The following is a 27,618-nucleotide window of genomic DNA, read 5'->3' on the forward strand; positions in this document are numbered from 1 at the left end:
TGTATTCATAAAAAGTCCCATTTATTTCAAAGTCATTTCATCATCAACAAATATTACAAATCTGCATTGTTTGGTGGTTGACCCACACAAGAGAAACACATGAATAAAACATTTATTACAATAATTGTTCAGCGTCCATTGCCGACGCCAGAAATTGAAGCATTCCACTCATTAAGGTTGGAGAATAAACAAGGAACATGCTAGTGTACACAAAAAATAAATGAGTCAGTTAGGCCATTCCCGCTCTACAGGATTACTGTGCAGAGTGAAATCCACTAGAATCCAATGTGGTTTTAGGATAATCCCATCAGAACCGCTACAGTGCAACGCTACCACAGAACACCCAAGCCTGTTAGCACTGATGAGAGCCTATAGTGATGGAAAGGTTAAGTTGACGGGAGAGTGAAGCAATCCTTGTTAAAAAAAATACATTACACACTAGGTTCTATTGTACGAGACAAACATTTTAACAGCCTGCTGCCAACAAAGCACCACATCTTATGATACTAGTTTGTAATACCTAATAAAAACGGTCCGTAAACTAGTCACACATAGATAGAAAACTAATAATATTTGCATCATGGAAAATACCTCTCCTTCATATAAAGCTCTGTAACATGAATCCATTCGAAAAAATATACTTTTCTAGGATACTAATACAAGCCCCTGAGTTACCCACATTAATTGTTATGCATGTCCTTAAGATAATACTGAGTAAATATGTACCTCTGCTGCTGCCTGTTTTAAATAATGAGGACATGTTTGGATACCGCCATCCTTTGAGTCTGATTCTAGCTATTCTCCTGATTTATGGAAACAAGTGCTACACTGGAAAAACTTACACACAGTGGGTGTGTAAGCTATTTTTAGGCCTATAAGCCCAGTCTTAAATAATTTCTCATCACTTAATTATGTCTTACCAGTCAGCTTCACTGACTAAACTTTAAAGGCAGACATCAATAGGGAGCAAACTTCTGACGCTCAGACTTTTTGATTTTTCCAGTGTAAGGGCATATACCCTGTGCTAGGCTGGACGCGGCTGCTGGGTGCATGGTCAGGACAGGGAGGCTTTTCATGCCAAGCAGGCTGGACATGGGGACGGCGTAGTGCGGGTTTTGGAGGGTTGATAAGGTGGAGGGAGAGTGGACGTTAATGGTGGGGGTTTGGGTGGTGGCCGCCAACATGGCCATAGTGGTAACAGCGTTGGAGGCAGCGGAGCCGGCCTGAGCGAAATTCATGTTGAGGTCAAGTGGGCTGGCAGAGGCAGCGGCCTGCATGGTGTATTTAGCCATCTCAAAGCTGCAGGTTTTGGAGGGAGGGAGTTGAGATGGTGAAGGGGTTAAGAGGAGACAGTGAAAAATAAAAAGGGGGAGGATGGGTGAGACATAGGAGATGGGAGGTGAGAGAGAAATGGAGAAAACATAATAATCAAAGAATGAATGTGTTAAAAAAAAAGCAGACACAAATAGGATTTTACTGCGGTCAAGAGAACACGAAGCAGTGAGCTGGAACAAATCCAGCCTCACCCTGAGCACAATAACTGCCCTGGTTCAGTCAGTGGCATGGTGTTTGGCTGTCTTATCAGCCGGCTGTGTTGGGTAGCCCTGCTGGATGTGGCCATGCAGTATAATGTCTTACCTGGCATTGATGAGGTACTGGGCCAGGCTGATGCTGGCCGGCGAGCCTGTGATCGTGACTTGGCGCATGGCTGAGCCATCAGTGGCACTGGCTATTTTGATGTGAGCCCCAGAGACCTGGCGAATCTCATTGATCTTGGTGCCTTGTCTTCCAATTATGCAGCCAATAAACTAGAAAGGGAGAGCGTGGAAACGTGTACACAGCAAATCAAGTCATGTTTTTTAGCTTTTCAGGAATTTGTATTTAGAGCATCGTGTTGAAGCAACTGCCACAGTCATGGCAGCGTTCACAGCTGTGTTGTTGTCCCCATGATGCAATGTGCCCATATTAAGACACCATACTGTCATTGTAAGGTCACATGAAGTGCTAGTTGACAATACTGTGAACGTCATCAGGAGAGCACAGGCTTTGTTACTCTATGATTTTAAAGGAATAGTTTGACATTTTGGGAGAGACACACATTTGCTTTCTTGCCAAGAGTAGATTCATATTGAACAAACAGATGTGAGCGTGGTATCGATCTTTTCAAGGCAAATACAGTTATTTAAAAAAAGAAATTGAATTATTCAACCCCTGAATCAGTGGCAGAGGCAAGGCTGTACTATCTGTGATACTATAAAAATATAAGACACATTTCAGAGAAATTTGTTTTCCTAACCTATTACCATAACATTAAAATAATCATAGCTTAAAGACAAAAGACTAATCTACTGTTGTTCCACTGATACAAAAGTAACACTGCTACAATGGTAATTGCTGTGTATTTCTGCAATAATATATTTCAGCCAAACAAAAAGACAAAGGATAAATTACTTTTCTGCAGCTAAGAGGGTGAAAACACTTGTGTCCAAAAAAAGAATCCTCATTATAGCTGTCCTCCTAGAAAGTGTTAATGAAGTTAGCGGCAAGAGGATTATCTGTGCGAGTTTCAGTGCTGGAAGAATACAAACAATGTGGCACTTACATCATTAGGTATTGCCAGCTCTTGTGAACTTGTGGGGGCAGATGCATCCAATCCTGCAAAGTAGGACAAGGAATGCTAACAACAGCATGGCAGTAATGGCTTCCACTTTCATGGTATGACAAGTTGCCCTACTTTGTCTAGTTTATGACTGGTAGACTGCTAAATGGCATGCAGCAAGAAAATATTTTTTTACAGAGACACGGTAGATAGATATTCAGCAAACATTAAATGCATATATTGTATATTGTTTCTATAAGACAATCTACATTTGACACTTAAAAAGTTATATCCCGCCAGTCCTGCTTATATAATCGAAATGTTGCAATGTTCTGTCCTCAGTTAGTTGTGGCAGAGTTTATGAGTGCGTTGGGTTGTTGAGGTCAGGGATGGTCTGGCCAAGACAATGTTAGATTTGGAGGAGAAATGTTGAAGAGGTGGGGGGATGGGGTTTCGAGAGATTAGGATTTGATGTTCGGAGAGGGAAATTGGGCAAATGGAGCTGAAATTTTGGGAAGATATGAGAAATAGCGAAAAATTGCCAATATTTACTCAATTGTAAATATTACTGAAATGTTTCACATTTCCCTCTCAGAGTACTCAGAGTGTTTTTCTATTGTGTTTCATCCTGTCTGCTTCAATCTGACTCATACTGGTTTTTCCGACAATAATAATATTTCAGTGACTGACTGGTTTGGTGGCTTACCGTCAAAACCTCACTGTTCTATTCACTGTCCTATTGTTTCCACCTTACAAATAGATACCACTGCTAACCCTAACAGGTATTTTTTGATATATGTACATCTCTGTAAAGCCACCTTCTATATGGAAAAAAAACCTGTGAGAGAGTCTGTAAACACGAGACATCCTGGATCCTCTCTGGAGTGACAGGGGTGTTATGACGATGTGATTTTGAAGAGGAGTGAAGACAAGAGGGGTAGACGGACTTCCCCGGGGAGCCGTGGGTACGTACCAGGGAAGGTAGGGTTGCTCTGCCCAAGGGAAGGGAGGGGGATATGCTGCATAGCCAACTGGTGAAGCTTGGTCAACTGCAGGGGTAGGAAGGAAGTTAGAGCTAACCAATCAAACTGGATTATTTCAGAGGCGCTGACAGCTACAAATACAGAGCCAATCTCGAGTCCACAAAACATCACAGATGGTGTCAGTGTGTGAAACGATTCATTTCCTTCAGAAAGCATGCTGGCTTCTCAGGGCAGCCATCTGAAAATACAGTCACATCTCTGGCTACAAAGCTACAACTGATCATTAACTCTTGAAGTCTTCACTTTCATTTCAATCAATGCATGCTGCTACTGTGTGTTAAGTGTTAGTAACGTCAACAGATCAGGTTTATTGAAGTTTCATCTTTTCAGAATAGGGGTACACAGAGGACGTAGTGGTGGCTTGGAGGGAGTGGGCGGGAGTAGGTCATTAGGGCGGATGTCAGTCACTCAAATAAGCATACTTACATCTTGGTGCGCAAACGCATACTGCCCTGGAATTGCAAAGGCCTGAAAAGGATGGAGAGAGAAGAGATGTGGTTATGTGACGTGTTCTAACATGTCGCCTGAAACTTGAATTCATCACAGGGCACGAGCACTTTTCTGAAAATCAATTCCCGTCCCCTATCCCATAGCTCTAATGCGTATAGATTTGATGGAATTTCATCCAAATGTCATCTGCTATTTTTCCCCCTCTTTGACCATGGCCAGAAATCCAATAACATAAACAGATGTCTGATAGGTCAGAACAGACTGTGCCAAATTCAGGCCAGACACTATCCAGCTCATGGAAAACGTGAGCATTAGTCACGACATCTTTCAGGTTTCACACTGCGGGGAGAATTATTAATGTAAATGCTGCCCATTCATATCGATGACACATAGCAGCTTGGCTGAATACATTCTAAATTGATCATTACCTCATTTCAGGGCTTACAGCATCCTAATGTGAATGGCCTATTGCTGTGTAATTACGTAGATGTGTCCCTCTAGTGGTGAAAATGTGCGTAGTGGAACTGAGATCCCGCAAAAATAAAAGAGCCTATTCAATTGTTATGTTCTATGCAAAAAGGTTACAATCCAAACGTAATAACTCCAATGTGGCTACTTACTTGTGCAGTGTGCTGTGGTGCTAATACTGCATGGGCTCCAACAGGCATGGCTTTGGGACGGTAGGGAATAGTCGCTCCTTTTGGTGGAGACTACAGACACAATCATTCACACCAAAAAGGGAAAATCTTACACACTGCTCAACCGAAGAAAAAAACTCAGTCTGGCACCCATGCATTTAATATCCCTCTTTCATATCACTTGCTGAATCTTTCTATACCCTATTCATCAGTTGATAAAGATCAATTAAACCTTTGCCCAAAGAAACCAATTACACATGTGAATAGACCTAAAATAGGGTACTGGCTCAAGTTTCTGACCATACAGAGGAGTCAAGTGGACTCTAAAGAGAAATCTTAACTCATTCTTCCAACAGGAATTCATTTAAACTATTTTGAGAATTTAATTATCGAGAATCAAATATTGAGATACCCATCCAGCTCAACAAAAAAACTCAACTACCTTAAATAAAAAATAGGAACTGTGATCATATTAAAACAATATGTCCACATATTGTTTAATGGAACTATTGTAACAGTATTCACTTGTATAAGAAATACTGTTAAATATACTGTTATACAGCCTCCAGTTTTTAATCCATTCAAAAGAACATATTTTAATAATGATGGGTGGTGTCAATAAGGGCTGCTTGAATTCCCCTGCCAGGGATTGTGGTTGGGTGCGATGTAACAAAGGTAGGGGAACGATGGTACTATTAATGCTGGACATCCCAAGAGGATGACTAACCACTACAACCTGAACAAAAAGCTTTAGACTTGTGGGAGTACAATGTATCTGCGACTGTGAAAATATCCTGAATATGCAACTGAATATCTTTTACATCCTAAACAAATGTGACATACTTGATGCCTAAATAGAACTGTTGAATGCCAAGATCATCTGCTGCGTGACATGTGCTTACCTCGAGCATGACAGAGCAGATGTGTCTTACACACTGAGTGATGGCCTGTGGAGTGCCGGAGATTGTGACAGCCCTCTCCGTAGAGTCCGGCAGCATGTCTCCTGCCACCTGAACCTGAGCGCCTGTGGTCTGAACATTGCCAGAGCAACAGAAGAAAAACCAAGGCAATTTTATTACTGAAAAGAGCACGCCATCATCCAAATTGAAACGCTGTTTCAAGCACCTGACAAGTGCCTCAAAGACATTTTAACATGCAGGGAGCAGCTGCAAGCCAAGTAGCAATGTGAGCTCTAATATTTGGCGAAGGGCGTAGACAAATATTGTCCATTCAGAACAAGTATTCAGCCTCCGCCGATCTTTACAGGCATAATCAGTGAGATTTTCATGAGCAGCAACCAAATAAAGTAGATAGATTTTGTGAGGGGGGAAAACAAGAAAAGTGTGACTGGAGTGTTTGATGCCAGGGGTGTCAGAGCACCAGGGAGGTCAGAGCACCAGGGAGGATGTCTCCTGTCCCTGTGCAGAAAAACAACTTCGTAATAGAAGCCAATAGAAGCTTAAAAAAAAGAGGACTCTTACCTCTCGGATCTCTTTGATCTTTGAGCCTCCTTTGCCAATAAGTGAGCCACACTGGCTCCCCGGGAAGACCAGACGGAGTGTCACAGGAGGCTTGCTTGTCACGTTGCTGTTTGTCATTGCTGCTGTAATATCCTGTGGGATAATTGAAAAATATGTTTTTTTAGCCCAGACTGTGTGAACATCAGCTTTATTTTAAGTATTTTTGCAAGACTCAGGAGAATGTTTCATTGGTGTCCTTCAGAAGAAAAAAAAATCTTAAATGACTATGTAGAAAAAGTACAATTTATTTATGTATTGGTGTGTGAAAAGTTGCAGTTGAGTTTGTTTCATATTTGTTTTCCTATACCTCCTCAAACTTCTGGGCGATCATGGAGAAAGCTCTGAAGAGGCCCTCTGTGGGTCCTGTGATGGTGACTATTCTCTCTGGAGATGATCCCTCTGATATGTTGATACGAGCGCCACTCTGGACACAAACAATCTATTATTTCCAGCCTTGATTTGTGGACACATAAATGACACATGTTTACACATTAAAGGTGTAAAAGGGAGTACTCACCTCTTCCCTCATCTTCTTTACCGTTTCTCCTTTCTGGAATCATGTAGGAAAATATGAAACAGCAGCATTGGTTATTTTTATAAAGAGGAGAAAACAAGAAGATCTGAAATTAAAGAAAAAGAAAAAAAAACTACCTTCCCAATTATGCTGCCGACTTCCTGTAAGAAGACAAAGATAACAACTCTTGAGAACTCGGGGTGTAATCATTTAGAAAACTGTATTTACTAGGCCATTTTACTGACGCTACAAAGAGATGCTGAACGATTTGAGCTATTTTCCTATCTGTCCATTACCTTTCCATGCATCAGTAGCCTCAGCGTCAGTGTAACATTCAGACTCCCATCCGTAGCCAGTTCTTCCTTGTCAGACATTCTGTGCTTTCCAAGTTAACACTTTCTGCAAAAATGAGAAAATGGTTTTACTGTGTATAACAGGAGCTTTAATATCTCAGGTGGTTCAGTAGATTATCTGTTAAGATAAGGCCATCTGCAAGACCCTATACTTTGTTTAAACACATTTGATTACAAACTGGGTTAGGCTCAACTTCCAGCCTTTTCATTTTCTGTTAGGTAGTCGTATCTGTTCATCACAGCTAATGCCAACTCCTGTCTTCTTCTTCTATGTATTTTGAACTGCCAGCAGTGCCAGGAAATGTAAAATTCATAATTTCCTTTGCTCAACAAAAAAGTTAATGGCAAAGAGCAAAAGCTTTCAGGAACTGGGTGTAAGCTGCATCATCATCGTTAAATCACTTTGCAGCAGAGATAAAAATATATCTCTGTTTAAAAAAATGTATGGATAATTATCTTAACTATGGGAAACCTATACAGTGGGAACTGTCATTTCTATGCTGCAAAAAAGAGCAAATTGCCCTTTTATATAATGTATCAGGAGACTGATGCTCAGAGGAGTTGTGGGCTGTATGATACATGTATTGCTGGATGTCTTCTACCTGCCACTAGGTGCAATCTCCACAGTGCCCTGTAGACTATAGGTTGCACACTGGCTGAGCATTGTGGTTCCTGCATCCACAACACTCATCGGTTATGTTGCTAAGTGGTGCGGCTAGGCCTAGATGTCTAAGTTAAGGAAGCACATGCGGGGAAAAGCATGCTTACCTGCTAACATAGGCCATTCAGATTGATAATAGCCACTCAGCTAATTTATTATTACATATAAAATACATATCAGATTAATGTATTGGTTATATTTGAAGTTCAGTAACCAAAATGTTGACTGCATGAGCGCTCATCCATATTATTATCATGGGGATTACCTTTAAACAACCTATAACAATATGTTTAAATAGAGAAGATAACTCCTTTCAGACTTCAAATCTCTGTGTGTTCTTCTTCCACCCCTCCACTGATACATATGTCTTTAGTTATGGCTTAATAGAAGTTGTGTGACTCCTTTGGATGAGATCAGATACAAAGGGAGCCACTTGTGTTCTGGATGATCAAGTGATGCGCGTGTGACTTCTCTTTAAATATCACAGTGACACCAAACAATGTCGGCTCTGTTGTGGCCGCATATCCACTACTTTGTATTTATGGAACAAATAAAGAATGTCACGATGCAGTGTAGGAAGGGCAGCTAGCTGCAGCATTACAGACAGAGAGAAGACTGTAAGTCTACAAAGGTCACCTTGTTTATAAGATTGTCATGCCTCTGAGAAGTTTATTTTTAACACTGCACTCAGTGTTGGACATTTTATACTTAGAAAATTCTCTCAGATGAAGAATGTGTAACTAATTAACACAATAATATCAATGGATAAAAGGGAATTTACAAAGGAACTTCTTAGATTTTGGACCGAAGGAGTAAGCTCGCCTGACCCTGTCCAAAGCAAACAAAATCTGCCTACAGGCTCCTCTTATTAACACATTATTTTTTGCAAATATGTTTTATGCATAAAAAAACAAAGATTAGAATGGGTGCATTGGTTATGTGATGGACTATTACTGGACCCTGATCAGCTGCCAAGCAACCAGGAAGTCAATGTTCCCGGGGCTCAATGAGAAAATATGTCAGTGGAAATAAATGGGCTTACTTATTCTTCTGCATAACATAACATAACTCAACCGAGTGGTATAGAGATTAATCAATCTGGTTAAGTTAATACATCATGAATGTATCATGAATATCAAGTCAAGTGTTTTTCACTTTACACCTGTGTTTTTATTTAACAAAAAAAACAAATATGTCATAAATGAAACAGCCCATTTGGTGCCATATAAATCTTGGAACAATGAGCCCTTGGAACATTCAACATTGAGCCCTGGCAACATTAGGATGACCCCGCTAAGCTAACGAGCAGGCTGCCGCTTAGGCATATCCTTACAAAGCATATTACAGAACTCGCTGCTGCCTTTCCACAGCTATAACAAAAAAAGCACATAAATGGGTGTGGGTGTGAGTCAGGAATGCTAACACTGATGATATAACATGTGTCTGCAGTTATCTGGTGACATTACGATATTGTTCTGGCACATTCCTGTGTTGATAATAGTAGATTTAGCTAGTGGATTTAATCCAAGCAATATCGTGAATAAGCGGAGGGTGTCTAACTGCTAACAATGCTAAAACTATTCTTTCCCATTGTGTTTCATAATAAAGTTAGAGTGAATACATCAAATAAACAGCATCATCTCGGTCTAATCCTATAGGTCGGGATTTGTTTAGTCAATGCTAAGACCCTTTTGACCCACTTCTGTCACCTCTAGCACATCAGCGCCCACTCAAGATTTCCGAACAAAACACTAGTGCACAACAGCACCCACAGAGTATACACGATAAAAGCAGATAATCTACTGAAAACCCAGCGCCCAGAGCTCTGACAGGCAGCGATGTGCTTCAGACAATGAAGAAAAAACAGGGCATTAATCCCTGAGGGAAATGGACAACAATGTCTAAGTGGATTACTAGAAGGGTTTCATTAGAAAAATATATTCCAAAACAAGTAAATTTTTAACATTCTGTAATATTTAATGAAAATATTTTTGTATTGTACAAGACGATTATACACAATTGTGCTGCAGTTTAGATACAAAGCTCCATACGTTTTGGATCAGAATGTTTTAAACTACTCATGCATCCATTATCACTAACATTTTATTTATTACCAACACACATTAGGCTATAAGAATGGGGCCATACAGCATACGCCATTCCTGTCTAATGTGAAAATTCACTGTAGCCAAAACTATGAAAGAATGCTACAAAACACATTTACAACACAGCAGATTAGAGATAAACAACCAGCTCAAAATAACTCAACCAAATGAGTCAGGAGTGGTGGATTAAAACGTTCTGTAGCTCCCTTTAAATGTACATAACCAAGGCAGGAAGGCAAAATTCAAACTTGAACTTTTCTGTCTGGCTGAACCAAGACACTATACTGCAACATCATTACCAGTAGAAACTGAGCTGTGATTGGAAGTGGGACCCCTGCAGTCTTGGCTCAGGGAGAGGCCTGTAAATGCAACATGAATGATAAATTTAACGTACTGACCTTATATAGAAAATACTCGCTCCTCTTCTTTACTTCTGGTATCTCCTAAATGAACGGCCTTTTAGTTTGGTCTGTGTTCAATGTTTGCCCCCTTTGTTGTCAGTTATCCACAGAATGGACAGATGGTTCCCTGTGCCTTTAGTCTGGCTGGAACGGAGGCTGGCTTTGCTATTAGTCCCTCAGCTTAGCCCAAGATAAGCCCCTACGCAGGGCAAGTGAACCCGCATCTCTTGCCTAATTCTCCCTGTCAGAGCCACCAAAGAGGCGTTCCTCCGCACGGAGATCCACAAGCTGAAGAGGCCCGAGGGCTGGGCAAAGAGCCTCTCTTCGGCTGGACACTGTCCAGCACAGATAGAGCTATATACAGCGGCTACAACAGAAAAACGTTAGGTCTAAGCTTTTGCAGTCATCAAAAACACACTCAGAGGCGCGGAAGAGAAGCTTTGTTAACCGACGTTGCTCTAAGACTAAGCAGTCAACTCCGCACGACTGCTGTTCTCTTCATTAGATTTCCACAGGGCCTCGGGTCTGCACAGAGACAGATTTTATCTAAAAATAAATCCCTGTATGAAAATGTTGCTTTATACAGGGAACCCGACTAATTGAGCGTTCTGAAGGACAATGTGGCGTTTGAGGTATTTAGTGATGTTAAGCACAATGTCTTGGCGGGGGGCTTCTCACCCCTCGCTGCCTCTGCCCTCCCCCACACCAAACCCTTCTGCCCTTGTAATGAGGCCATACTGGATGCAATACAATACAGCCCTTCTGCATGGGGGGAAAAATGCATTCAGCTGAGCTTCAAAATTGTGAAGGAAATGAGTCAGTGAAGCATAAGTGGCATATTTCATTACTATTCACTATGTTGCACGGGGACAATGACGGCTGCTGTGAGCCTCATGGCTGAATATAAAGACATCTAACCAGGCCACAATTCACTTCTCCACTAGGATTTAAATACAACTTCCAAGTAGCAATTCTATGATGAAAATGATCCAATGTCCCAATATTTTGCCCTCCTTCACGTTTAAAGGGCGTTTTTAGAGGTTAACAGGGAAGTAAGGTCAATAAAAGTTCAGGATAGTTTTATAAAACTTTTACCACTGTGTGGCTTTTTGTTTCCAAACAGCAAAGACAATCAATCAAAGCTATCAACGCTTCAGAGGACAAAGTATGTGACAGTTATTTCTATCCTTTCAGAGACCATGAGCTGATCAGGCATTTTGTGCCCATCACTTGTGACTAATTTCCTCTCCTTCGTGTACTGCGTGTGTCAATGAGATTAAAGAGTCTGGGATTATATGTAATGGGATCACTGTGACACGATGGCTGAGACTTGTTACAGTTACTGAAAGCAGGGTTGATATCAAATTTGTAACAGCGTGATGAAGGAACGGAAGAGAAAGCAGGTCATGGCTGAACTAATTTTACCTGGACTGAATCCTCATTATCTATCCTTACTTCCCATATTATTATTTAGAGTTATTTTCATTATAATTATTTATATGTATTAACTAATCAATATTTTTGTGCCGACCACTTTTAACTTACTCTTTTATGTATTGTATGTGTGCGTCACTGAGTCAGGGAACCCGGGAAGTGATAGCTGAGACTGGCTGGTGTTCTGTTACAGTTACTAAAAGAAGAGTATATTGCAATTTCTTGGAAGGAATACAAGGAAAGAGCGAGGAGAAGGGCCATTATTAGAAGCAACCCTTCAAATGGTTATATATTATTCATGTGATCATTTATTGAAATATGTGCCTAACTTTAACCTTAAACCAATATAGAAAGCAAATTCATGCTTTTCAAGTTAAGGACGTGGGTTTAGGTTATAAATATGAATTAAACAATCCAGATTAAAAAAAGTCAAAAAGCACATATTGGTAATAAGTTACAGTTATTGAAAGGAGTGTAGAGTTAACATGTCTGAAGAAAGACCCTGGAAAGAGTTATGAGGTAGGGATAGGTTGGCTCCATGACTAAAGAACAAATATAACACTTCAATGTGCTTTCATTATCATTTGTGCTGAGCTACAATAAAAATGTTAAGGTATTATACAGCCTGCAATTACCCATTAAAAATCATGTATCAGCATATATGTAAATTATATATTTATAAATGTAGGCTATGTCTCTCGTCAATATCCAAAGAATGGATATAGGCCTACAGTAGGCTATACTTTATATATTTCATTCTTTTTTTCAAAGAAATGCTAGTCCAGTGTCTTTAGTTTTTACACAGCAAGGAGAGGAAATATCCCCACATATACAAGATGGAAAATATGAAATCTGGATTCATGATATTGCCCTCACATTTTGCATTTTATGAAGAAAGACGTATAGGGAACATTTTCATACCTTGCTTTTCAATTTAAATCCTTTGGCACCCTTACATCTGTGTAAAAGCAAACACATTGTATAATAGAGCTAACACATTAGAGACTTTCTAGATTCCAAACATTTTGCAAAGCAAACTAAAAAGAATGCATATAATTCTTCATATCTCTAATCATATTTTAGCCTACACACACACACGTGCCAACAAAACTAAACATAGCCTACTGTGGATCGCCTATAGCCTAGAGGATTTTTTTAATACTTGAAATTAATTATGCTAGTAGGCTAATTAAGTTATTAAGTCACAATAGGCTACTAACATTTTGAAAATAAATTCCTTGCCTTTCTTCATACGTCTTCTGATCCCATGTTAGCTGTTGCAGCTAGCTTCACGTCAGCTAATGTCCCTGAAAGCAAAATTATGCAAATATGAGCAGAGTTTAGCTGAAAGTTGCTTAGGGTTAGGGAGGAGGAGGACAGAGAGAAACACTATACGCTTGCTATGATTCGAGTGCAGAGCAGAATCGCATGTTTCGACTGTTGACCCGAAAAAAATGGCAATATGCTGCTCTTTGAAGGAGTTACTAACTTGTATGTCAACATTGTTTGGCCTTCATACCATGTCAACAGTCGCGAGGAAATGTGCACGAGGACTAGGCCTACTATAGTAACCATAAAGCTCAACGGCTGTTCACTGGACTTGGAACCCCATGCTTGGAACCTTATAGCGAAATGAATGTCAATGAGTGTCAGAGTAGTGTATCTGGCACTTGCAGCTCTCTCCAGCGGCAAAGCGGTCGATGGATTTCCAAAAGCTGTGCACATTTGAAACTTTTAAGCAGCTCTGCAGTCACTACGGCCATGGCCAAAGTTTACAAGACGTGATTGAGAGCGACTTCACGCGGATTAAAGGTAATGATTGTGTTCAGCCTTGAGTGGATGGTGACAGGCGAGTCGTCAGCTGTTAACTGACCGCCTACATGGCTACTCTCTCTTGTATTGTAAACAGGAATAACATATCTGGATCATGCAGGGACCACTCTTTACCCCGAGTCTCTGGTCAGGGACTACTGCCAGGACATTTCAAGGAATGTGTACGGTGAGAGAAGGGGCTCATAAAAATGTGCTTTTATTTTTTATTGCGGGATAAAATTGAAAGCATTTTGTTGTTATGTGTCCCTGCAGGAAACCCTCACAGCCATAACCCCAGCAGCAGATTGACACATGAAACGGTGGAGAGGGTCAGATACAGGTCAAGTCTAATGACGCCATCAGAAAACCTTTATAATGGGCCTATAAAAGTGTCTCGTTTGAATGGTACCATGCTGGATCAAACGAGTAAAAAAAGAAAAGAAAAAATGTTGAACATGAACTTTATCTTACAGGGTATTGCAGCATTTCTGCACCAGCCCTGAGGAGTACTCTGTGATCTTCACTTCTGGTTGTACAGCCGCCCTCAAATTAGTGGCTGAGAGCTTCCCGTGGAGGCCGCAGACCGACAGCCAAGCGGGGAGTCACTTCTGCTACCTGACGGACAGCCACACCTCCGTGGTTGGCATGAGAGGACTGACCTCTACCCGGGGGGTAGTCACACTGCCTGTCTCCCCGCAGGAGGTCCAAAACAGAGCAAACAAGGGCCAGGCTCCAGGTGATGATGTCATCAGCCAGACCCCTCATCTCTTCTGCTACCCGGCACAGAGCAACTTCTCAGGGAGGAAGTATCCCCTCAGCCATGTGAAAGGCATCCAGGACAGACGCCTTTACCCGGCGTGTGTCCACCCAGGCCGCTGGTTTGTGCTGCTGGACGCGGCCTCTCACGTAAGCTGTTCCCCTCTGGACCTAAGGGACTGCCCTGCCGACTTCATCTCCATCTCCTTCTACAAGATCTTTGGCTTCCCCACGGGTCTAGGGGCTCTTCTGGTCCGCAACCACGCAGCCAGCGTCCTGAAAAAGACCTATTTTGGAGGAGGCACAGCCGCCGCTTACCTTGCTGGAGAAGATTGTTACGTGCCCGCTGCAAACATTTCTGACAGGTAAGGTACTGTAAATTAAAAGCCCTGCCTAACTCGATGTATTCACTAAGAGCTCACTGTTGTTCTATAGCACCTGCTGCAGCATTATTCTAAAATGCAATGTTTTCTCCCCTCCCTCCCCCTGATAAAGATTTGAAGATGGGACGGTCTCTTTCTTGGACATCATTGCTTTAAATCACGGTTTTGAAGCGCTATACAGGATCACAGGTAGTGTAATAGAGAATGCCGATTGATAGAAAAAAACCCACTAAAACAAGAAGTTATTAGCAGACTCATAATGTGTAAGTTAATCATAATTATCACCTGCTTCCAGTGTCAACAGCAGCCCTGTCTTTATCCTCCTTTGTGCCTTCAGGGGGTATGCACAGCATCCAGGAGCACACTTTCGGCTTAGCGCGCTACACTTACATGCTGCTGTCAAGTCTTTGCCATGGCAACGGGAGACCGATGGCTCAGATGTACACTGAAGGCCAGTTTGAGAGTCCAAGCACACAGGGAGCAATTCTAAACTTCAACCTGATGGATTCCTGTGGCCAGATAATCGGCTATTCTCAGGTGCATTCAAGAAATAGGATTATTGTTTTTCCTATTTCACAACAGCTTAATTACTGCGTGTTTATAGATGTGTGAACTTTAAAATGACTTCCCATGTTTCCCTCAGGTGGACAGAATGGCCTCTCTGTACAATATTCATGTGCGCACAGGATGCTTCTGCAACACCGGAGCCTGTCAGTCCTTCCTCGGGATCACCGACCAGCAGATGAGGAAAAACCTGCAGGTAAAGAGATAAGGAATAGGTAAAATGTTAGGGGACAGATGTAGGTTGAATAAAACATGGACTTTATCTCTTCTAGGCCGGCCACGTCTGCGGAGACAGCATTGACCTGGTGGACGGCCAGCCGACCGGATCTGTGCGCGTGTCCTTTGGCTACATGTCAACGTTTGAAGACTGTCAAAAATTCCTGAGCTTTGTTGTCGAGTGCTTCGCGGAGAAAGAGGTCACGGTGGACCTCTCCAGACTGGAGCAGCTGAAAGCGGCCTCCCAGCAGGGCTTCAATCAAGATCCTCCGATCAAAGTTGCCAATGGAGGAATATGTAAAGTGGACCAGAAGGAGAAGCCCACAAAGGGGTCACCACTGAGGGAATGTGGACACAGAGGCTCAGACAGCAACGTGGAGCCTTATACTCTGACCAACATCTACATATATCCCATCAAATCATGTGGAGCATTTGAGGTTGGAGAATAACCCCAAAACATGACTTTATTTCACTGTTTTTCCCTCTTAGTCTACCGTTTTGATTCTGTGCTGTAATCTACATGCAGGTCCACGAGTGGCCGGTGGGTCCGCTGGGTCTACTGTATGACAGAGGCTGGATGGTGGTGAATGGAAACGGTGTGTGCCTCAGTCAGAAGAGAGAGACGCTTTTATGCCTCATTCGTCCAGAGATCCACCTGCTCTCAAACAAATTGCTCCTGCAAGCATCAGGTCAGGGGGTCAGCAGGCTCAGAGAAAAATAAACACCACACTTAACCAAGGGACATCTCATTCCCAAGGACTTTGTGCTATAAATTCCCTCTGTTAAAAGGGATTTATCCTTGTTTTTTTCTCTTCCCATTGCCACGCAGGGATGGATTCCATTTGGGTTCCCCTGGAAAACAACTCTCAAATGCACACGAGCCATCAAGTGTGTCAGAGTAAAGTTTGCGGTGACAGGTGAGATGGCGATGGCGATGTTAAAACATCAAGACAGCTGCAGCTTGCAGGAAATATAGGGATACATATCTTTTGTTCCATATTTATCACTCCGATACCGATGCATATACTCTCACTCCGTTGTTTACGACGCTACCTTTCCACAGCCGTCGGCATTATTATCCCCCCCCTGCTCTCAATTCCATGTGAAATTCTTGTTATATGCCTTTTTTTTTATGGAAAAACAAACAAAGAGCTAGAGATGATACTAATCTCATCTGATACCTGTATGAAGAGTCACAGGTTTAGAAAAAAAGAGAGGAAGCTCTTTGTCTAGCGATTCCTGGATTACATGTCACACCAAATAGTAGGAAGCATCAAACTATAGATTTCCCTCGGGAATGGGGTGGGGGGGGGGTGGCTATCAAACTTAATCCCTCCTCTTTCCCCCAGGGTGCATGCTGTCGACTGTGGGGATGAGGCTTCATCCTGGCTTTCAGACTTCCTCGGACAGCCATGCCGCCTCATAAGACAAAGTCCCGATTTTACCCGAGATGTGAAGAAGAGACCTAGTGGAGGTAACTACTACATGAGCTTTTCAGCTGTTCTGCCAGGCTCTTATGTATTCACCCTGGATCCGTCTGTCATACTGTGAAAGAGCAATGCAAGGTCGCGTTTCCTGCTAACACTACCTGTTCTGTTGTAGATAGATTGTAACCTCTCCCGTCTGTTGGTCTCTTGGAATCTTTCTTTTTCTGCTTTCTTTTTCAGCTCAGAAGTTACTCTGTATAAAAACATCAGTTTGTTACGTATAAAAGAAAATGTGAAATCCAACAAGCGACATAAGGAGATATTCCAGTGATTCCCAAACAGGGTGTCTGTCTGGCCTCGCAGGATTATGAAAAACAAACAAAAAAATTATATATATATAAAATTATAATTACATTAGGTTTTAAAATATTCCGACATTTGATCAGTTATCTTAACCTAATGGCTAAATGTTGTGAATAAATAGCTATTAATAATGGATACATGATTACAATACTAAAAGTAATGGATAAATTCTTGAAATACAGTACCTCAATGTAATGTATGGATACTAAATTATTAAAATAGATAGTTTCTGCCTATTAGTATACAATAGTACAGAAGCCGACTCTGCCACATAGGGGCTTAATGCTGACAATTAAATTGTATAACAATAGCAACTCTTTAATTGTAATCATTAAATAATATCCAGTTTATCATATTGTAATTAACACATTTGGAACATGTGAGTAAAAATCTGTCTCTCATGAGTCTCCAAAAATATCCTGTCCTTTACAGACATATGAGCCAGGCACAAAAAAACTAAAATGCTGGCTCCTTCCTCCCACTAACCAGTACATCTTTTCATTTGAACCTACCTGACTGCTCAATACCCATATCTTTTGTCGTTCGAAATTTGGACTCAACATGAAATGTTTGCAGTGTTTGACAGCCTCAAGGTTTCACTCAGCCCCCTCCGGAGCCATGGAAGCAATTATACAGCTGTATTTACAGTCTCAGTTGTCCTCCTGCTGACACACAGGCCCAGCAGAATGGCACTTTAATATCTATATCTGTATTAGGCTTTTGCAGGAAATGTTGCATCAATCACCAAGCAGATTTATGGTATAATTGCAACTATTTTAGTCTTACACTCACTGTATAATAATTTTAAGGACTACTTATTGGCTTAACAGTTGAGATTTATATAACATTATAAATTCACATTACCAGGGAGATTCTTTGCTACTACTAATTCATGTACATTTGGTTGGGAGCTCACAAACCATTACCTCATCTTTAAGGATGCAGGCTGCTCAAACCAGAGATCAAAGTTTTTTTTTTTTTACTCAACTTGAATAAATGACTGAAGTAATATAAAGTATTTTCCCTTTTAGCCGCCACCTCCCCGTCCCTCTCCCTGGTGAATGAGGCTCAGTATCTCATGATCAACCGTGCCAGTGTGGAGCTCATTCAGAAAGTAATGAGCAGCAGGTTTGAACACATGTGTTTTTCTAAATGGGCGACGCTTTACATAACAGCGGTTCATTTGTGCAGCGCCGCAAAATAACATGCAATTTCCCACGTTCCCTTTTCTCAGGCAGGACTATTCCGAGGGCCATCGGCTCCTTGACACGCAGAACGTCATTAGCCGCTTGCGAGCCAATTTAGTCATCGCTGGGGTAGAACCATTTGAGGAGGATAATTGGTCACACTTGATTATTGGCAACACTGGATTCGTGGTGAGCTGACTCTTTGAGATAAATATATGAAATCTTCCAGTGTGCTCTGAAAAAAAAATTCTCCAAAACAAATGTGCCCCCTTTGTGATTTACCCGCAAAGGTCGCAGGTCAGTGCGAAAGATGCCAGATGGTTGGAATAGACCAGGACACTGGGACCAAAACAAAAGATCTGCTCATGTCTCTGTCGGCCCACCGCACTGGGAGGGTCAGTCAAAAACAATTAGTGCTCAGCCATGTAGATGATGTTTGTGTGTGTGTGTGTGTGTGTGTGTGTGTGTGTGTGTGTGTGTGTGTGTGTGTTTGTGCGTGAGTAGTTGAAGGGTGATACATTTGCAAGGAAATATAAATCACTTTTCTTTTCTTTCTTTTTTTACATTTTCAGGTGACTTTTGGTGTGTACCTGGCCCATCAGCTACCAGAGGGCTCTACTACATCACATGTCCTTTCTACTGGTTCCCTCATACAGCCAGAGCTTAACACTGTTTAAAGGTGCTGTAAGCGGAATGGTTCATTTAGCTAACTTCCTGTCAGTTACTGCAGTTAGCAGTCCCCTCGCTCGTCCCTACGTCACCACATTAATGCACTGCGGTCTTCAAACAGCAAGTTATCTAGCACCATCTCAGATGAGTAATTGTGATAAAACATGATAAAAACCATCAAAACAGACATTGGGAAGGATTTTTACCTGCTCCGCCATTGTAGGCGCATAAACATTCACCCATCTGTCCTCTGGCGTACACTGGCAGTGAGACCATGAGTGAGACGGGTGTCGGTTTGTAGCGTTCTCGCTTGTGATTGGATATTAATTTCGGGATCCGACAAAAAGTGTATTTGCCGATTACATGCAGAGCAGCTGACTGAGAGATTGGCTTTATGAGACGCGTAAATTATGTAAGTGATCACTGTATGAATAAAGAGTGATTTAACACTTAACTTAAAAATAAATTGCTTACTTCACCTTTAATGTACCTGTAACATCTTCTTTATTTATTTATCTTGGTGATATCTTTTTTGTCCTAAGTGGTCGTTTCTGCACTTCAGGTCCAGAACATCACCTTTCACTGTAGGAAGATTCTATAGGTCCTGGTGTGTGTGTGTGTGTGTGTGTGTGTGTGTGTGTGTGTGTGTGTGTGTGTGGGTGCGTGTGTGTGTGTAGCCCTGGAAGCTTTTGTCCTCTCAAGTGTTCTTTTCATACCAGCATGCATTGAAATGTTTCTGCTATCCAAGTCTGTTTTGATTGGAAGTTAATGATATTTTTCGATTTTTTTCCTCAGTGCCAAGGTCCTTAAAATATGTGGGCATAAAGTAAATGTGAAAGACCAAATTTAATCAAATGTGTTACTGTTATTTGAGCCAAAACATGTCGGGTTTGATTTTATAATTGCTGCTCATGTTAACCTCCCAGACAGTTCTCTCTCTCTGTATTCCCGTGGAGGATTATATCGCTATTTATTCCAAACACACCGCCGCAGTTCCTGTTGCCACAAATCTAAAATGTATTGCTGCCCGTAATGGAACCGCCTACCTGACTCAAAGTGCTCAGATTATTCTCCTCATGTGCTGCGGGCTTGGAAAGAATTGGTTTTTATGCCATGAAAAAGTCATTTGACACATAAAGCACATGTGCTCAACTGATGGGTCAAGGTCTGGCAGTCATTTTTCTGTATATTGCTCACCCATTGTGCAAGCATGTTTGGCAGCAAGAGTGTTCCAACCATAGACTATATAAAAGAGGTTCCAAAGTGTCACGTAGTGTATAGAAACAAAATGTTACGCACGTATTTACATATCAGACGGAGTAGAGAGAATGGTTATCCAGACAAAAAGCTTACCCTAATATATAAATGGCTGACAAATGAGATAAAAAGTGTCTTGGGAAACTGTTGGACGACCTTGAGCCTCTAGAAAACCTTCAGCACTCCTTGGAATTGTTTATTTGTTGTTCGCTCAATGTGTCATCCATATCAGCCTACATCTGCTGCACTGTTGCAGCCCTGATAAATTCATAATTGTTTCTAATCAGTGAAGTTGTACTCTGTATTGCTAGGCATATATACAATAGGCCTACAAACCACAATAGCCTACTATACAGACTATTAATAAAAAATAAAAAATATATTGCACCAAAGAATATGATTTTGTTAAATGAAATAAGCTCTATTAATTGGCATAGGAGGCACTTACAGAACATTTCCATTTGCTATTGTATTATGTTATTTGTTTATTTAAAATAATAATGTAATCTTTCTTCAAGATTCTGCTTTCTGTGTCACATGTAGCCTAGTCTCGCAAAGCCAGACCAAACTAGCCTGACTTTTAGTGCCAGACTACTTGCTGTAGTTTGGTCTGGCTTTGCGAGACTAGTGCCAGACTAACACAAAAGATGTAACTGCTCTATGGTCAGAATGCTGTGTTTAAGGTGGCGTCATGTGTAACATGCATTGTGTGTTATATTCTATTCAATTATCAAAGCAGTGCTACCTTAAAAAATCTGGGTTACTCCCCTTCCTTGCTATTACTGAAGTTGAACTTTGGTCAAACTTGTATATAGCTGCTAGCAAAGTATTAGGAAAAACTTCTCGACTGGGCCACACGTTTGAATGTATATTGTTTAGTGTATTTTATTTGAATAACTAACGCTTCGTGATGAAAAAAAGGGTCGTTAAAAATAAAAAGGATGGTTCACCCTCCAAAGTTCAGAAGACTTCCAGGGTCCAGAGAGCAGAGGGGACACCGTGAGTTAGCTAGCTTACTTCAACAATGAGGTCGTGTAAGGTCATTCCTGCAGACTCCAAAGCTGATAGAGTTGTCACATTAATGAACCTTTTAATGATGAAGGCTGTCGAAACATATGGTGTCGTTATTGTCACCGCGAACATGATGATCTAAACTAGGTAATGTGTTATAGTGTATCGATGAAAAGTGTGTGGGTTAACAAGACTTGTATTTTCTCATGATTGAGAAATACGTATTCTGTTGTAGCAGAAAATAACACAATGATTGAGCACGAGCATTCATTAACTATGTTAGCAATAGTAAGACTCAAACGTGATCAAAATAGGCCTGTATAGCCTACAACACAGCTTATTATTCAACAACTCAGATCCTGCAACGCCCGCCCAGGAATTTAAAGTCGACATCTGAAATTAGGTTTTCCAAAGAGTTTAAAGTACATGAAGGAAATGTGTTCGTATTAAAAATTAAAATAAAAAACACAATGGAAAGGATGCTTAAACCAACAAGTTGCCACTGTGATGCAATTCCTGTAAGTCTCTCATGGAGGACTGGAAATGTAAAATATCTCAAAACTTTGGTGAAAATTCGTTAATTATTATCTGGTTGTCAGCCTATAAATAAAACAGTGACTGTGTTATGTTATCTCTGTTTGGTTAAATGCTACAGAAATGAGCAGACACCTGTTAACTCTGGTCGGATGATGCCACAGTCTGAATTACCAATATGTTTCCAGTGAGCAGAGCGGAGAAATCATTCTATAGAAGTGGAAGGGCTCTTCTGGCTGATTAGAGTGTTAATGAAAGGGCTGGGATCTGCTCTGGTGTTGCCTTCAGGCAGTCAAGACTGACTCCAGTGACAGGCTGTCTGCTTGATAAGATTATTCAGTGCTTCTTCTTCTCTCCCGTATTAATGTTTCCATATTAATGCTGTGGCCACAGACTGGTATAACGTTTGCAGAGCAGTTCCATATGTGCCAATGTGGACCGGGCCTTTGTTTTTTTTTACCTACATGGAGCTGCAGGTTGTTCTTTTCATCCATCCACCACCCCCTCATCCTCCTCTCCCCATCCCTTCATGCACCTCACAGTAGTGTCCAGTGTCCATCTATGAACAAATCTTTAACAATAAATTTAAAAAAAACCTTAACTGACTGTATTGAATCATTACTGACACTGATGGAATTGGTAGTTTTTAGTAGTGGAACTCCCAGCCCTCACTGGGGATTCACAGTGTGTTTCTTCCTTGTTAAAAGAGGAGTCAGCGATTCTGGATAACTCTTTGTGCACTGTCAAAATTACTTTTTGTCAAAATCAGTGAATATCTTCTCACAATCTGCTACCTGTCTGTACTAAACTATCTGGTGTTAATACACAGCCTAGGAAGCTCTGTAAACGGGCATGTTGCTTGCTATGATGGGCCCCCTTTTGTTTACAGAGTTTGGCTCCGAGTTTGGCTCTGAAGAGGATTTAAAATCCCCAATAATCAATGATACGTTTTGTTAAATGAACAGATGGTAATGCTTAGCGCGCTTAACACTCCTTATCAGTCAATTGTAGTCTGTTTTGTGGTTTAGTTACACAGAAAGAACAGCTATTTGAGTTAGGAGACCACCTGGAAACTTATCAAGGGCCCCTATGGTCACCTGCCTTTACTGATATACGACCCTGAAGACAACGGTTGGATTTTCAGTCATCACATTGGATTTAATCTCTCTCTCTCTCTCTCTCCTCAGGTCCAAATCATGGCTGAAAAGAGGTTTATTGGCCCTATTTGTTGTCTTCATTTTGGTGCCTCTCTCGCTCAGAGTGCTTCCAGAATTAATCCAGCACCTTGCTCACGCCCACAGAAGTAAGTGAATGTCTGCCTTTTGGAAGCACTGCAATTCCTCATGTTGCAAAACAAATAAGGGCCGCCCACCTCTCTTTTCCTCCTTATTGTAGTCAGGGTGCCTTTCTTTGTCGACCTCAGCCGACCTGCCGATCTCTCCCTTAATCACACCATCAACATGTACCTATCACCAGAGGAAGGCATCTCCCTGGGTGTATGGTGAGTAGAAGTCAAGTTCAACCCTTTTTCCTTTTTCTAGCATGGATATAAAAAAAAGGCCATGTCTAGTATTTTTATTTTCAAGGATCCACTTATTAGTTGTGTCTCTAAGTGTGTTTATTTTTCACCCCTCAATTGATCTGTCGAGTATAAATAAAGGTTAAATGAAAATAAAAAAACGAAATTTCAAATTGTTCAAGGCAAACGGTCCCTCAAAGTCAGTGGAAGGAGGCACAAGGGAAGGACTTGGCGTGGTACCAGAACAGGTTAAGCGATGGAAGTCCAGTGTTCATATATCTTCATGGGAACATGGGCACAAGGTATGATACGGTAGATAAAGCCTTTGTGTTATAGTTGGCTCCTGCAGAAGCAGACAGTCAAAGCGCCACACAGCTAGACATATTTGTGTTTATTGGAAAGTTTTGTTTGTGAACTTTTCCAACAGGGCAGCTACTCATCGGGTGGGAGTGGCAAAAGTGAGTGATTGCAAAAACAAAGTTAATAATCTCTTGAAGACCTTTGAATAAGGTATGGAAGCCTCAAAAGGCTTTCCACTGACACATACGTCTTGTGTGTCTACAGCTTTTGAGTGCACTTGGTTACCACGCTCTGGTGCCTGACTACAGAGGTTAGTGCGGAAAAAGATGTATCACTCTTCTTTTTAACATATTTTCTATCTCTATTATTTTTGCCCTCTTGTTGATTGTAAAACACAATTTTTTCACGGTGATAATTTTATATCATCTGCAGCCATATGATCACTGTATTATAGTAAGGCTGTTGTGCTTGGTGAGCTGTTTGCTGCAAGACAGTCTAAACAAAGCAGTTCAACTGTAGGTCAGCTTCCAGTGCAGGGTATTTTTACTCTAAATGTCGCCACCTGGTGGCAGTAAAGAGCAGCTCTGTAATCTTGTCAGTGAGCAGGAGTTGATGTGAGACACTCTGGCAGGGTTTGGAGACTCCAGCGGGGAGCCCACTGAAGCCGGACTGACCACTGATGCCCTCTACTTGTACAACTGGGTCAAAGCACGCTGTGGAAACAGCCCTGTCGTCATCTGGGGACAATCTCTTGGCACGGGGTCAGAATGAAAAAAACTCTTAATCTGTAGCATTTTACTCAAGTACAAATGACTCAGGTCACTGTTGTAGTATCTGTTGCTGAATGTGCGTCACATATTCCTCTTCTTTGAAATACTGAATTTTGAATTTTCAGAGTAATAGACTTTGACATTTTTTACACATTAATTTGCTATTTATTTCTAGCTGATAAAATACAGCAGCAACTTGTTCCAGTTAGAATTAGCAGTGATGGCAACAAATTAAGATTAAAATAGCTCCATACACAGAAACACAAAAAATGCATCATCAGGAACATTAGTGTAGTTCAAAACGAAAGGGAGATTACTCAAATATTTTTTAGTTACACAATTGGTACAAACTGAAGACTGATCTCACCATATTCAATACATTACTGTTGGGCAATAAGACACTAAAATTCAATGCAAAAAAGGAAAAAATATTTTGAACAGAATGCTAGTTGGAGAAATACCATGATGAATGTAAATTTACAATAAACAAAAAATGCCATTGTCAGGAATAGAACACAAATAGGAGAAACTGAATGTGTGTGTGTGTCTGTGTGTGTGTGTGTGTGTGTGTGTGTGTGTGTGTGTGTGTGTGTGTGTGTGTGTGTGTGTGTGTGTGTGTGTGTGCGTGCTCGCAGAGTGGCCACTAACACTGCGGTAAAACTGGCTGAGCGAGGTGGGTTTTTCACACCAGTACATTTTGGCTAATAGAAATAGCAGCAAATAATTCCCACATCTCAATATGATGACTTATTTCCACATTTTTAGGGGTGAATGTTGATGGTGTGATCCTGGAGGCAGCATTTGACAGTGCTGGAGGGGAGAAACAGAGGGGAGAGACGGTGCACCCTTTTGCTTGGGTAAACAGACCACTTTTAATGTTTGGTTTCCTCGTTTCATTTGGCTGTCGCTGCATCACCCATAACTTTCCAATATTCAATTTTCTCTTGTGTTCTTCTGTTTAAAGTATTACTGGACATTTCCGGGCTTTAATTACTTTTTCCCAGTGCCATGGGCAGGAAACAAGGTGGTCTTTCCTTCCGAAGAAAAGTAAGTTTTCTTAACACGCTAACAACTGTCATCATCAAATGCAATACATGCATACGATCAAACATTGATCAGCTCTTCATATTGTTATTACCAGAAAAATACTCTGACTAAATAGATGATTTTTTTCAGTTTAAAGAAAATGAGGAACCCAATCCTTTTCCTTCATTCAGAGGACGATCCCGTCATTCCCATTCATATTGCTCAGAAGGTCAACTACAATGCAAACTGAAGTGTTTTTTGTTTTCTTTCTTTAAAACTATACATGAGAAATGATGACATGTCTTCTGTAGTATAACTCTGTTAAAGGTAGACTGAACTTTAGCGTCCCTCTCTGGCAGATCTACAAAGTAGCAGCGAAGGCCCAGAATACAGAGCGAGTCAAGCTGGTGACCTTTGAGGGCTCCCTGGGTTACCTGCACAACGGCTTATTCAGAGACCCCCGCACGCCTGACATCTTAAAGTGTGTAGTATACATTTCAACGATGATGCAAAAAGTGATAATGTTCTAGCCTCTGCAAATCTGTGTCTGTTCAATTATGTGTTTTATTTTTGCAACATGTAAATCTGGTTTGTGTCTCCTCTGCAGGACGTTTGTGCTGTCGTTGTAATGTTGGGAAGACGGCAGAGTTCATCTGATCACACACCACATTCCAAGATATTTCTTTACTTCTACATTATGTTTATGTTGCGTAAATATGTGATTTATCTTAAATATGTTTTTTTATGAATCCAAAATATTCGTGTTGCAAAGCAACTATTTTAAGAATGAATAACACAAATTGAATTTAAGACTATGTTAGATTGTCAAATAGAGATTTACATATTTTTCTATATCTGTGGGTAATTTATTCTGAATGATCACAACTACAAATAACTATTCTATGAGCCATTGTTGTGTGGTGAGGCTGCTTATCAATAAGACTAAATAATGAGTCTAGTAATGAATGGAAGGCTAAAAAAAAAGTCTAGGGTTGCGTTCCGAATCGCATACTCTTTCTTTTTTCTATTCTACATACTACATCCGACGATAAAAAGAATCTAGTTAGGATGCAGTAGGCATACTATTGGGACATACTTTACTCTCTTATTTCGTCATAACATTGCGCCTTGATCTTGCCTCTTGCTTTTATATCCGTTGCATCCCCGTTTGTTTTCATATGGAGGCTTCGTCGATGTGACGTCACTTCACGTGCGCACTGGATTGTGGGTCAGAATCGCCCAAATAGGATGCAGTTTTCAACACTAACAATCTTGGCCGCATGAAGTAGGACATCTGGGTACTTCTAACCATCCTAAATCTGGCCACAAGAATCGGGACATCCTAAATCTTTTTTCTACATAGGCTACTATATAGTAGAAAGTATGCGATTCAGAACGCAACCTCTGTGTCAGAAACATTTCCGAATAATACAACGACAACACAATTTTTATTCTTTATATATTTTTTCAAATATTTGTATACTGGAGGAGATATCAAACTCGCTGAATTAATTTTTGCACTATACATTACATATACATTCACAATTGTCTTAATTCAAATTTAAAGTTGCCTTGAAGAATCTGTTAAGCAATTGATTCTTCTGCTACTGTATGTTGAAGGCCCTCTGTAACTTGTAATATAATTGTATAATGTAGCCTGTTATATGACTGTTTTACTACAAATGCAAGTCAATGAATAACCGGGTGTATACCCTTCAACAAAACCTTCCAGGTTTACTTTATACAAGTAGGCTACACATGCACATTTCTATACTGTAAAGTGATGTCCAATTGTTTTTGCTCTTCCTCTTTCATAAATTAAAATCTCAGTTCTATTTCCAATTCAGTTGTATGGAATCAGTTTTGTGGACGTCGCATTTTGATAGTGTCTGTAAATAAGAAGCTTGGTCTGTCTCTGACTAATGTCGCACCACATTTGTAGAGAGATCTTGAAGAAGATGTGCTGCTGCAAACGGAGCATGGACTTAAAATAAAAAGCATGGCTCTTTGAATAAAGCCTACATTGTATAAGCTATTCTTACCAGGCATAACCAACTTTGATTAATTGTTAGCTCACAGAACTGAAAATTCAATAGGAATAGCCTA

At 40.9% G+C, this 27,618-nt stretch overlaps 3 protein-coding genes across 4 annotated transcripts; 2 read left to right on the top strand and 1 right to left on the bottom strand.

Annotated features, from left to right (window-relative positions):
• Nucleotides 1–908: 908 nt before the first annotated feature.
• On the bottom strand, nt 909–10,381 carry LOC307257206 (poly(rC)-binding protein 3). Its single transcript, XM_080036364.1, has 13 exons — nt 10,282–10,381; nt 7,061–7,163; nt 6,902–6,925; nt 6,768–6,800; nt 6,558–6,674; nt 6,212–6,343; nt 5,633–5,761; nt 4,713–4,802; nt 4,069–4,110; nt 3,573–3,648; nt 2,603–2,655; nt 1,639–1,808; nt 909–1,299 (listed from the first exon to the last, which is right to left on the bottom strand). The coding sequence occupies exons 2-13, from the start codon at nt 7,136–7,138 to the stop codon at nt 957–959; spliced, it is 1,287 nt and encodes a 428-aa protein (XP_079892490.1). The 5' UTR covers nt 7,139–7,163; nt 10,282–10,381; the 3' UTR covers nt 909–956.
• Nucleotides 10,382–13,418: 3,037 nt separating this feature from the next.
• On the top strand, nt 13,419–18,624 carry mocos (molybdenum cofactor sulfurase; the record flags this gene model as incomplete). The annotated part of the gene is made up of 13 exons (XM_080036931.1): nt 13,419–13,530; nt 13,628–13,717; nt 13,804–13,870; nt 14,004–14,651; nt 14,782–14,858; nt 15,007–15,206; nt 15,313–15,429; nt 15,506–15,886; nt 15,976–16,138; nt 16,279–16,366; nt 16,799–16,923; nt 18,271–18,367; nt 18,474–18,624. The coding sequence occupies 13 exons, from the start codon at nt 13,419–13,421 to the stop codon at nt 18,622–18,624; spliced, it is 2,316 nt and encodes a 771-aa protein (XP_079893057.1).
• Nucleotides 18,625–21,156: 2,532 nt separating this feature from the next.
• LOC307257298 (lysophosphatidylserine lipase ABHD12-like) lies at nt 21,157–27,335 on the top strand. 2 transcript variants are annotated; one of them, XM_080036476.1, is made up of 13 exons: nt 21,157–21,351; nt 23,085–23,200; nt 23,293–23,398; nt 23,599–23,718; nt 23,844–23,874; nt 23,981–24,026; nt 24,348–24,477; nt 25,122–25,159; nt 25,252–25,343; nt 25,451–25,533; nt 25,663–25,741; nt 25,872–25,993; nt 26,120–27,335. In XM_080036476.1, the coding sequence occupies exons 1-13, from the start codon at nt 21,263–21,265 to the stop codon at nt 26,139–26,141; spliced, it is 1,074 nt and encodes a 357-aa protein (XP_079892602.1). In that variant the 5' UTR covers nt 21,157–21,262; the 3' UTR covers nt 26,142–27,335. The 2 variants fall into 2 exon arrangements, with proteins under 2 accessions (XP_079892602.1, XP_079892603.1); XM_080036477.1 differs by lacking the exon at nt 21,157–21,351 and adding an exon at nt 21,848–21,881.
• The last annotated feature ends 283 nt before the right edge of the window (nt 27,336–27,618 follow it).

The sequence above is a fragment of the Ammodytes marinus genome (genome assembly GCF_949987685.1).
Source record: "Ammodytes marinus genome assembly, chromosome: 11".
Lineage (NCBI taxonomy): Eukaryota > Metazoa > Chordata > Actinopteri > Uranoscopiformes > Ammodytidae > Ammodytes > Ammodytes marinus.